Genomic DNA, 12,886 nt, shown 5'->3' with positions numbered 1-12,886 from the left:
GGGATACGGTTTGATATACCTTGGCTGTCAGCCAATCAGCATTCAGGGCTCGAACCACCCAGTTTATATTTGGAAATGAACCAGTTTGAGGGTGTAACGGTGTTCCTCCTCCTCTTCATACGAAGAGGAGGAGTAGTGATTTGACCAAAGTGCAGCGGGTTGTGAATACATAATTATTTAATTACAGACGAAGACGAAACATGAAAAACACTTGAAATGAATTTTACAAAATAACAAAACGGAGTAGACAGACCTGGACATGGAACTTACATAAAATACACGCAGAACTCACGACCAGGAACAGACTACATAAACCGAGACAGTCCCGTGTGGCGCGACAAACACTGACACGGACGACAATCACCCACAAACAAACAGTGAGAACAACCTACCTTAATATGACTCTCAATCAGAGGAAACGTCAAACACCTGCCTCTAATTGAGAGCCATACCAGGCAACCCAAAACCAACATAGAAACAGAAAACATAGACTGCCCACCCAAAACTCACGCCCTGACCATCAAACACATACAAAACAACAGAAAACAGGTCAGGAACGTGACAGAGGGGCAGTTCCACCACCTACAAAATCATATTTGAACCCCTGATGAGTGTAGTGTACTTACCCTCTGTCCTGCAACACCTGGGGTCCCCACTTCTCCTGCCTTACCAGGGTCTCCCTGAGAGGACAATTGAACAATGATCCACAATCAATAACATGTCAATGTTTCCCTCTTCCTATATCATATAAGTAGCATTCCAGTGTCTCTCCTGACATCGTATGGTCCATGGTAGACACATTCAAACAACTACAGTATTTCATTCCTCATTCTAAATGTGATGGGTTTAATAGAGCTGCTTCTACTGTATATTGTGGAAAGGAACACACACACATGATCTCCATAAAGTGCGGGTTACTCACAGTAAAGCCTTTTGGTCCTACTACACCCATGGTTCCAGCTGGACCTCTGGTACCATCTGACCCTGCTGGCCCTGGACCCCCATCCTCTCCTCCTCCTCCCTGAGAGAGAGGGGAAGGGGGGAGAGAGAAAGAGAGAGAGAGAGACAGAAACAGAGGTAGGTTGATGTTTGGCCTGTTTATAGATAAAAACATGTATTATACACTCCCCTGCGTATTTAATATGTTTCTGAACACTTCTACATTAATGTGGATGCTACCATGATTACGGATAATCATGAATGAATCATGAATAATGATGAGTGAGAAATCTACAGACACACAAATATCCTACCCCCCCAAAATGCTAACCTGTGGAATGATGAGAGGTCAGGATGTTTTGGGGCCTGATCTGTGTGCATCTGAAACCTTCTTACTCATCATTCATTCAGGATTATCCGTAATCATGGCAGCATCCACATTAATGTAGAAGTGTTCAGAAACATTCTATTCTTATTTACAGTAAAATTGACTCCAAAATTACACAATACATTATTTACCATTAATTTCTATTGGGCATAACGTAATCTGAAACTTAACCAAAACAAACTGCAAATGCGTCCAACAAGACTGTAGAGTCATTGCGTGCTAGAAATATGTGACCAAATACTAAACTTTTGACCTAATTTTAATACACTATAAGTGAATTTGTCCAAATACTTATGACCCCTTCAAATGGGGTACTAGATACATAAAGTGCATTCATTTCAAAACGGTAAAACAGATACTGGTATGTATGAAATCACCTCATATAAAACATTTAAACTCAAATTTACTCGCGAGTGGTGCAGCGGTCTAAGGCATTACATCTCAGTGCTAGAGGCGTCACTACAGACCCTGGTTCGATCCTGGGCTGTATCACAACTGGCCGTGATCGGGAGTACCACAGGGCGGTGCACAATTGTTCGGGTTAGGGGAGGGTTTGGCCGGTGTAGGCTGTCATTGTAAATAAGAATTTGTTCTTAACTGACTTGCCTAGTTCAATAAATATAAACAAATCCAAAATGCTGTAGTATAGAGCCAAATTAAATGTTTTAACATCACTGTCCAGATGAATAGGCAGGGGAGTATATATAAACTCAGCAAAAAAAGAAACATCCCTTTTTCAGGACTTTTCAAAGATAATACGTAAAAATCCAAATAACTTCACAGATCTTCATTGTAAAGGGTTTAAACACTGTTTCCCATGCTTGTTCAATGAACCATAAACAATTAATGAACATGCACCTGTGGAACGGTCGTTAAGACACTAACAGCTTACAGACGGTAGGCAATTAAGGTCACAGTTATGAAAACTTAGGACAATAAAGAGGCCTTTCTACTGTCTCTGAAAAACACCAAAAGAAAGATGCCTAGGGTCCCTGCTCATCTGCGTGAACGTGCCTTAGGCATACTGCAAGGAGGAATGAGGACTGATGTGGCCAATGCAATAAATTGCAATGTTCGTACTGTGAGACGCCTAAGACAGCGCTACAGGGAGACAGGACGGACAGCTGATCGTCCTCGCAGTGGCAAACCACGTGTAACAACAATTAGGATCGGTACATCCGAACATCACACCTGCGGGACAGGTACAGGATGGCAACAACAACTGCCCGAGTTACACCAGGAACGCACAATCCCTCCATCAGTGCTCAGACTGTCCGCAATAGGCTGAGAGAGGCTGGACTGAGGGCTTGTAGGCCTGTTGTAAGGCAGGTCCTCACCAGACATCACCGGCAACAACGTCGCCTATGGGCACAAGCCCACCGTCGCTGGACCTGACAGGACTGGCAAAAAGTGCTCTTCACTGATGAGTCGCGGTTTTGTCTCACCAGGGGTGATGATCGGATTCGCGTTTATTGTCGAAGGAATGAGCATTACGCCGAGGCCTGTACTCTGGAGCGGGATCGATTTGGAGGTGAAGGGTCTGTCATGGTCTGGGGCGATGTGTCACAGCATCATCGGACTGAGCTTGTTGTCATTGCAGGCAATCTCAACGCTGTGCGTTACAGGGAAGACATCCTCCTCCCTCATGTGGTACCCTTCCTGCAGGCTCATCCTGACATGACTCTCCAGCATAACAATGCCACCAGCCATACTGCTCATTCTGTGCGTGATTTCCTGCAAGACAGGAATGTCAGTGTTCTGCCATGGCCAGCGAAGAGCCCGGATTTCAATCCCATTGAGCACGTCTGGGACCTGTTGGATCGGAGGGTGATGGCTAGGGCCATTCCCCCCAGAAATGTACGGGAACTTGCAGGTGCCTTGGTGGAAGAGTGGGGTAACATCTCACAGCAAGAACTGGCAAATCTGGTGCAGTCCATGAGGAGGAGTTGCATTGCAGTACTTAATGCAGCTGGTGGCCACACCAGATACTGACTGTTATTTTGGATTTTGACCCCCCCCCCTCTGTTCAGGGACACATTATTCAATTTCTGTTAGTCACATGTCTGTGGAACTTGTTCAGTTTATGTCTCAGTTGTTGAATCTTGTTATGTTCATACAAATATTTACACATGTTAAGTTTGCTGAAAATAAATGCAATTTACAAGTGAGGGGACGTTTCTTTTTTTGCTGAGTTTATATATACATGTATATATAAATGGGTAGGGGAGTATATATATATATTTCCTGACTCATATCCACACACCATTGGTCCTTGGTGTCCCTCAGGACCCTGGGAGCCGAGAAGACCAGACAGACCCTGAGGAAAGAAAAGGGAGGCTTTTAATAAAATGTTGACTCTTTTTTAGGTGGTTCTGTTCATCTACTTCTCATGTCTGTTTCATCTAGGATCAACATAAGAGTGATGATCACCACAAAGGAATTTTCTTCTGTGATAGGTAGAGGTGTGTTATCTCACCCGTGCCCCTGGAAGACCTGGCTCTCCAGTGCGTCCTGGGTCACCATCAGCACCTTTGGCACCAGATGACCCACCCAGTCCTCGCTCACCTTGGGCACCCTGATCACAGAATGGAGTGTGGAGTTTGAATGGCATAATATTATTATTCAATGACTTAACCCGGCTGACTTATTCTATAGATTCAAAGAGAAATCAACCTACCTTTTGACCAGGTAACCCATCCTGACCAGGAAAACCTCTACTGCCAGGAGCACCCTGGAAATTACAAATTGGTTTTAACAGAATTTGCTAAATGGTTTTGATTTTAATCAAATAATTTTACTGTTTGCTGTTATTGAATGTACTGAGGAAAGACAGAGAGAGAAAGAGAGAAAGAGAGAGAGAGAGAGAGAGAGAGAGAGAGAGAGAGAGAGAGAGAGAGAGAGAGAGAGAGAAAGAAAGAAAGAAAGAAAGAAAGAAAGAAAGAAAGAAAGAAAGAAAGAAAGAAAGAAAGAAAGAGAGAAAGAAAGACAAGAGACAGAGACAGACAAAGTTCTTGTAGTGAGTGAAAGAGCTGATTTACTCTCTCTCCATTGGGTCCAGCGGCGCCTGAAGTCCCGGCGTCACCCCGTTCTCCCCTCTTCCCCTCCTCTCCCATGGGACCCAGCGCTCCATGATCACCAGGTGCACCCTGCAATGACGTCATAATCAAACAAGATGGCTGCCACATCATACATTAGTGTTTGTTATATTTTACTGTATGGCCTTTTAAGAGCACCATAAAATGAATTGAATATATTGTTGTTGCACTCAACTTTGGGTGTGGATAAACTTACTTGTCCCTAGGAGCATCAAACTGCTCAACATGCACTAAGCACTTTAAAGCTGGTCTAGACTGAAGGAAGAGCCAAGTGGAAAATGTTGCTACCCTTGATGTTGTCTTTAACTCATTGCTCGATAATACAAGAGACATTTCTGTCAAAGGCCCAATAAATGTACTGAACAAGCTGAACTTTGGAGGAAGGCTCAGATAGATATGTACCCCATTCAGAAAGAAACCAGCATGACCTGCCTTTCAACATAACCTGCCTTTCAACATCACCTGCCTTTCAACGTCACCTGCCTTTCAACATCACCTGCCTTTCAATATCACCTGCCTTTCAACATCACCTGCCTTTCAACATCACCTGCCTTTCAATATCACCTGCCTTTCAACATCACCTGCCTTTCAACATCACCTGCCTTTCAACATCACCTGCCTTTCAACATCACCTGCCTTTCAATATCACCTGCCTTTCAACATCACCTGCCTTTCAACATCACCTGCCTTTCAACATCACCTGCCTTTCAACATCACCTGCCTTTCAACGTCACCTGCCTTTCAACGTCACCTGCCTTTCAACATCACCTGCCTTTCAATATCACCTGCCTTTCAACATCACCTGCCTTTCAACATCACCTGCCTTTCAACATCACCTGCCTTTCAACATCACCTGCCTTTCAACGTCACCTGCCTTTCAACGTCACCTGCCTTTCAACATCACCTGCCTTTCAACATCACCTGCCTTTCAACATCACCTGCCTTTCAACATCACCTGCCTTTCAACATCACCTGCCTTTCAACATCACCTGCCTTTCAACGTCACCTGCCTTTCAACATCACCTGCCTTTCAACATCACCTGCCTTTCAACGTCACCTGCCTTTCAACGTCACCTGCCTTTCAACATCACCTGCCTTTCAACATCACCTGCCTTTCAACATCACCTGCCTTTCTACATCACCTGCCTTTCAACATCACCTGCCTTTCAACATCACCTGCCTTTCAACTTCACCTGCATTTCAACATCACCTGCCTTTCAACGTCACCTGCCTTTCAACATCACCTGCCTTTCAACATCACCTGCATTTCAACATCACCTGCCTTTCAACGTCACCTGCCTTTCTACGTCACCTGCCTTTCTACGTCACCTGCCTTTCTACGTCACATGCATGTGTTGAAAGGCAGGTTGTTGCTATTGTACATTATTAAACCATGTAATTAGAGATACATTCATTATGACGGGTTGTATATCTTACAGATTCTCCTTTGAATCCAGCCTCTCCTTTGAATCCGGGAACGCCTAAATCACCCTTGTGAGAAGAGAAGAATATGATGGATAGATGTTTCACATGACATTGTTTTTCAAGTCTACTGACAATGTACGATCTCAAGGTTTGAGAGCTAGCTTTTCCTGACGGCGTTATGAACATGTAGCCATATGATAGCATTTTAACTGGAGCATGGAAACCAGCAGTAGTTCCTATGACCTTTGTAACAGCTAGGGACCTGACAACCATTCTTGAGCCAAACAATGAAATGAGTGGTCAAAATTAAACAACAAATCTCTTACCAGTTGGCCCTTAGGCCCGGGCAGTCCAGTGGTTCCCTGTGGTCCGGGGGGGCCCGCAGGTCCAAGCAGTCCAGTCAGACCCTGGATACCTGGAGCTCCCTGGCGTAGAAATCACATAATTATGCCTAAAATAGGTATCTAACCTGTGTTCACCCATTGACATCAATGAATGACTTGTCTTACAGGACAGGCTGCCTTTTGTCTCTTTGACTCTGTGCCAGGGCCCATTCTAACAGGACAAGCTGTAGTCTACTGTCTCTGTGACTCTGTGCCAGGGCCCATTCTAACAGGACAAGCTGTAGTCTACTGTCTCTGTGACTCTGTACCAGGGCCCATTCTGACAGGACAAACTGTAGTCTACTGTCTCTGTGACTCTGTACCAGGGCCCATTCTAACAGGACAAGCTGTAGTCTACTGTCTCTGTGACTCTGTGCCAGGGCCCATTCTAACAGGACAGGCTGTAGTCTACTGTCTCTGTGACTCTGTACCAGGGCCCATTCTAACAGGACAAGCTGTAGTCTACTGTCTCTGTGACTCTGTACCAGGGCCCATTCTAACAGGACAGGCTGTAGTCTACTGTCTCTGTGACTCTGTACCAGGGCCCATTCTAACAGGACAGGCTGTAGTCTACTGTCTCTGTGACTCTGTACCAGGGCCCATTCTAACAGGACAGGCTGTAGTCTACTGTCTCCGTGACTCTGTACCAGGGCCCATTCTAACAGGACAGGCTGTAGTCTACTGTCTCTGTGACTCTGTACCAGGGCCCATTCTAACAGGACAGGCTGTAGTCTACTGTCTCTGTGACTCTGTACCAGGGCCCATTCTAACAGGACAGGCTGTAGTCTACTGTCTCTGTGACTCTGTACCAGGGCCCATTCTAACAGGACAGGCTGTAGTCTACTGTCTCTGTGACTCTGTACCAGGGCCCATTCTAACAGGACAGGCTGTAGTCTACTGTCTCTGTGACTCTGTACCAGGGCCCATTCTAACAGGACAGGCTGTAGTCTACTGTCTCCGTGACTCTGTACCAGGGCCCATTCTAACAGGACAGGCTGTAGTCTACTGTCTCCGTGACTCTGTACCAGGGCCCATTCTAACAGGACAGGCTGTAGTCTACTGTCTCCGTGACTCTGTACCAGGGCCCATTCTAACAATACAAGCTGTAGTCTACTGTCTCCGTGACTCTGTACCAGGGCCCATTCTAACAGGACAGGCTGTAGTCTACTGTCTCTGTGACTCTGTACCAGGGCCCATTCTAACAGGACAGGCTGTAGTCTACTGTCTCCGTGACTCTGTACCAGGGCCCATTCTAACAGGACAAGCTGTAGTCTACTGTCTCTGTGACTCTGTACCAGGGCCCATTCTAACAGGACAAGCTGTAGTCTACTGTCTCTGTGACTCTGTGCCAGGGCCCATTCTAACAGGACAGGCTGTAGTCTACTGTCTCTGTGACTCTGTACCAGGGCCCATTCTAACAGGACAGGCTGTAGTCTACTGTCTCTGTGACTCTGTACCAGGGCCCATTCTAACAGGACAAGCTGTAGTCTACTGTCTCTGTGACTCTGTACCAGGGCCCATTCTAACAGGACAGGCTGTAGTCTACTGTCTCTGTGACTCTGTACCAGGGCCCATTCTAACAGGACAGGCTGTAGTCTACTGTCTCTGTGACTCTGTACCAGGGCCCATTCTAACAGGACAGGCTGTAGTCTACTGTCTCCGTGACTCTGTACCAGGGCCCATTCTAACAGGACAGGCTGTAGTCTACTGTCTCTGTGACTCTGTACCAGGGCCCATTCTAACAGGACAGGCTGTAGTCTACTGTCTCTGTGACTCTGTACCAGGGCCCATTCTAACAGGACAGGCTGTAGTCTACTGTCTCTGTGACTCTGTACCAGGGCCCATTCTAACAGGACAGGCTGTAGTCTACTGTCTCTGTGACTCTGTACCAGGGCCCATTCTAACAGGACAGGCTGTAGTCTACTGTCTCTGTGACTCTGTACCAGGGCCCATTCTAACAGGACAGGCTGTAGTCTACTGTCTCCGTGACTCTGTACCAGGGCCCATTCTAACAGGACAGGCTGTAGTCTACTGTCTCCGTGACTCTGTACCAGGGCCCATTCTAACAGGACAGGCTGTAGTCTACTGTCTCTGTGACTCTGTACCAGGGCCCATTCTAACAATACAAGCTGTAGTCTACTGTCTCTGTGACTCTGTACCAGGGCCCATTCTAACAGGACAGGCTGTAGTCTACTGTCTCTGTGACTCTGTACCAGGGCCCATTCTAACAGGACAGGCTGTAGTCTACTGTCTCCGTGACTCTGTACCAGGGCCCATTCTAACAGGACAGGCTGTAGTCTACTGTCTCTGTGACTCTGTACCAGGGCCCATTCTAACAGGACAGGCTGTAGTCTACTGTCTCCGTGACTCTGTACCAGGGCCCATTCTAACAGGACAGGCTGTAGTCTACTGTCTCCGTGACTCTGTACCAGGGCCCATTCTAACAGGACAGGCTGTAGTCTACTGTCTCTGTGACTCTGTACCAGGGCCCATTCTAACAGGACAGGCTGTAGTCTACTGTCTCTGTGACTCTGTACCAGGGCCCATTCTAACAGGACAGGCTGTAGTCTACTGTCTCTGTGACTCTGTACCAGGGCCCATTCTAACAGGACAGGCTGTAGTCTACTGTCTCTGTGACTCTGTACCAGGGCCCATTCTAACAGGACAGGCTGTAGTCTACTGTCTCCGTGACTCTGTACCAGGGCCCATTCTAACAGGACAGGCTGTAGTCTACTGTCTCCGTGACTCTGTACCAGGGCCCATTCTAACAGGACAGGCTGTAGTCTACTGTCTCTGTGACTCTGTACCAGGGCCCATTCTAACAATACAAGCTGTAGTCTACTGTCTCTGTGACTCTGTACCAGGGCCCATTCTAACAGGACAGGCTGTAGTCTACTGTCTCTGTGACTCTGTACCAGGGCCCATTCTAACAGGACAGGCTGTAGTCTACTGTCTCCGTGACTCTGTACCAGGGCCCATTCTAACAGGACAGGCTGTAGTCTACTGTCTCTGTGACTCTGTACCAGGGCCCATTCTAACAGGACAGGCTGTAGTCTACTGTCTCTGTGACTCTGTACCAGGGCCCATTCTAACAATACAAGCTGTAGTCTACTGTCTCTGTGACTCTGTACCAGGGCCCATTCTAACAGGACAAGCTGTAGTCTACTGTCTCTGTGACTCTGTACCAGGGCCCATTCTAACAGGACAGGCTGTAGTCTACTGTCTCTGTGACTCTGTACCAGGGCCCATTCTAACAGGACAGGCTGTAGTCTACTGTCTCTGTGACTCTGTACCAGGGCCCATTCTAACAGGACAGGCTGTAGTCTACTGTCTCCGTGACTCTGTACCAGGGCCCATTCTAACAGGACAGGCTGTAGTCTACTGTCTCTGTGACTCTGTACCAGGGCCCATTCTAACAGGACAGGCTGTAGTCTACTGTCTCCGTGACTCTGTACCAGGGCCCATTCTAACAGGACAAGCTGTAGTCTACTGTCTCCGTGACTCTGTACCAGGGCCCATTCTAACAGGACAAGCTGTAGTCTACTGTCTCCGTGACTCTGTACCAGGGCCCATTCTAACAGGACAGGCTGTAGTCTACTGTCTCTGTGACTCTGTACCAGGGCCCATTCTAACAGGACAGGCTGTAGTCTACTGTCTCCGTGACTCTGTACCAGGGCCCATTCTAACAGGACAGGCTGTAGTCTACTGTCTCCGTGACTCTGTACCAGGGCCCATTCTAACAGGACAGGCTGTAGTCTACTGTCTCTGTGACTCTGTACCAGGGCCCATTCTAACAGGACAGGCTGTAGTCTACTGTCTCCGTGACTCTGTACCAGGGCCCATTCTAACAATACAAGCTGTAGTCTACTGTCTCTGTGACTCTGTACCAGGGCCCATTCTAACAGGACAGGCTGTAGTCTACTGTCTCTGTGACTCTGTACCAGGGCCCATTCTAACAATACAAGCTGTAGTCTACTGTCTCTGTGACTCTGTACCAGGGCCCATTCTAACAGGACAGGCTGTAGTCTACTGTCTCTGTGACTCTGTACCAGGGCCCATTCTAACAGGACAGGCTGTAGTCTACTGTCTCCGTGACTCTGTACCAGGGCCCATTCTAACAGGACAGGCTGTAGTCTACTGTCTCTGTGACTCTGTACCAGGGCCCATTCTAACAGGACAGGCTGTAGTCTACTGTCTCTGTGACTCTGTACCAGGGCCCATTCTAACAGGACAGGCTGTAGTCTACTGTCTCTGTGACTCTGTACCAGGGCCCATTCTAACAATACAAGCTGTAGTCTACTGTCTCTGTGACTCTGTACCAGGGCCCATTCTAACAGGACAGGCTGTAGTCTACTGTCTCTGTGACTCTGTACCAGGGCCCATTCTAACAGGACAGGCTGTAGTCTACTGTCTCCGTGACTCTGTACCAGGGCCCATTCTAACAATACAAGCTGTAGTCTACTGTCTCTGTGACTCTGTACCAGGGCCCATTCTAACAGGACAGGCTGTAGTCTACTGTCTCTGTGACTCTGTACCAGGGCCCATTCTAACAGGACAGGCTGTAGTCTACTGTCTCTGTGACTCTGTACCAGGGCCCATTCTAACAGGACAAGCTGTAGTCTACTGTCTCCGTGACTCTGTACCAGGGCCCATTCTAACAATACAAGCTGTAGTCTACTGTCTCTGTGACTCTGTACCAGGGCCCATTCTGACAGGACAAACTGTAGTCTACTGTCTCTGTGACTCTGTACCAGGGCCCATTCTGACAGGACAGGCTGTAGTCTACTGTCTCTGTGACTCTGTACCAGGGCCCATTCTAACAATACAAGCTGTAGTCTACTGTCTCCGTGACTCTGTACCAGGGCCCATTCTGACAGGACAAGCTGTAGTCTACTGTCTCTGTGACTCTGTACCAGGGCCCATTCTAACAGGACAAGCTGTAGTCTACTGTCTCTGTGACTCTGTACCAGGGCCCATTCTAACAGGACAAGCTGTAGTCTACTGTCTCCGTGACTCTGTACCAGGGCCCATTCTAACAGGACAAGCTGTAGTCTACTGTCTCTGTGACTCTGTACCAGGGCCCATTCTAACAGGACAAGCTGTAGTCTACTGTCTCTGTGACTCTGTACCAGGGCCCATTCTAACAGGACAGGCTGTAGTCTACTGTCTCTGTGACTCTGTACCAGGGCCCATTCTAACAATACAAGCTGTAGTCTACTGTCTCTGTGACTCTGTACCAGGGCCCATTCTAACAGGACAGGCTGTAGTCTACTGTCTCTGTGACTCTGTACCAGGGCCCATTCTAACAGGACAAGCTGTAGTCTACTGTCTCTGTGACTCTGTACCAGGGCCCATTCTAACAGGACAGGCTGTAGTCTACTGTCTCTGTGACTCTGTACCAGGGCCCATTCTAACAGGACAGGCTGTAGTCTACTGTCTCTGTGACTCTGTACCAGGGCCCATTCTAACAGGACAGGCTGTAGTCTACTGTCTCTGTGACTCTGTACCAGGGCCCATTCTAACAGGACAGGCTGTAGTCTACTGTCCAGACAGCATGGCATGTCGGGGCCAACACCCTGTTACATACATTCAAGGATTTTACATAATACATAATAATGAATAATACATCAGATATTAATATTTGGATGATTGGAAGGTGAGAGATATATTAGATTGAAGGGAGTAGCTGAACAAGGAGATGAACAAGGAGAGATGAAAGTGGGTGGAGTTATACATACGGATGGTCCTTTGGCTCCGGCAGCACCCTCTGTTCCTGTTGGACCCTACAGAAATCAACATGTTTTTTATGTCATTTTTTAAAACTTAATTTAACCCGACAAGTCAGTTAAGCATAAAATGTACTTTCAATGGACGTTTCAATCAGAAACCAGATTCAGGAACATTTTCAGTGAATCAGTCTACACCCTGAAGTGGTGAGTTGTTGATAGTACAGTTACCGTAGGTGTAGAGATTATTAGCATCATGAATTAGCCAAACACCTGAATTCCCGTAGCTCCAGCCAATCCCACGCGTCCGGCCTCCCCTCTTGGTCCTTGCTGGCCCCCTGTTCCTCGTGCTCCTTGGGGCCCTGGTTGCCCCTGGAGACAACAGTGTCACAGTCAGAGTGTGTTTACATGCACTCTAATCAACCGTTGTTGAACAGATGCATAGCTCATAATGAACAAACACCCTCATAAAAACATCTTTATCGGAATAGAGTAATCCGAATGGGCCTGTTTAGAATGAAATGTAATTCTGAGGGGGAAGGACTGGGTTATACGTTTGAGTCACCAATATTTAGTACATGGCTGGTGTGAAGAAGAGGACTGTGCTCCATCAAAGTATATTAAAGAATGAACAGTACTCACCTTTATACCTGGACTACCTGGGAATCCTAGAGCTCCAGTGATCCCCATAGGACCCTAGAATCACATCACATCCAAGATGGTTGGTTGGTACAGTAGGCTGCATGTCATCCACACCTGGGGCTGTATCCAAAATGGCCCCTTATTCCCTTCACACTATAGACACTATATAGGAAATAGGGAGCCATTTTGGACACACATCTGGTGTTGGTTAGTACTGGAAACATCACCTTTTCCCAGTTAACATCACTGCTGATTTGTAAATGTATAACACTTTTATACTGGCTTTCA

At 47.2% G+C, this 12,886-nt stretch overlaps 1 protein-coding gene across 1 annotated transcript in view; it reads right to left on the bottom strand.

Moving 5' to 3' along the window:
- col5a2b (collagen, type V, alpha 2b) overlaps positions 1 to 12,886 on the bottom strand; it is a 44,366-nt gene that overhangs the window by 16,671 nt on the left and 14,809 nt on the right. Inside the window, exons 14-23 of the mRNA XM_038979553.1 lie at positions 12,223 to 12,328; positions 11,969 to 12,013; positions 6,174 to 6,272; positions 5,860 to 5,913; positions 4,366 to 4,473; positions 4,005 to 4,058; positions 3,804 to 3,902; positions 3,591 to 3,644; positions 923 to 1,021; positions 627 to 680 (exon numbers count right to left, since the gene is read on the bottom strand). Of these exons, the coding sequence (XP_038835481.1) occupies positions 627 to 680; positions 923 to 1,021; positions 3,591 to 3,644; positions 3,804 to 3,902; positions 4,005 to 4,058; positions 4,366 to 4,473; positions 5,860 to 5,913; positions 6,174 to 6,272; positions 11,969 to 12,013; positions 12,223 to 12,328 (772 nt within the window). The remainder of the gene's footprint in view (positions 1 to 626; positions 681 to 922; positions 1,022 to 3,590; positions 3,645 to 3,803; positions 3,903 to 4,004; positions 4,059 to 4,365; positions 4,474 to 5,859; positions 5,914 to 6,173; positions 6,273 to 11,968; positions 12,014 to 12,222; positions 12,329 to 12,886) is intronic.

This window comes from Salvelinus namaycush, chromosome 40 (assembly GCF_016432855.1).
Source record: "Salvelinus namaycush isolate Seneca chromosome 40, SaNama_1.0, whole genome shotgun sequence".
NCBI classification, from domain to species: domain Eukaryota; kingdom Metazoa; phylum Chordata; class Actinopteri; order Salmoniformes; family Salmonidae; genus Salvelinus; species Salvelinus namaycush.
This window is presented reverse-complemented; position numbering and strand designations above follow the sequence as displayed.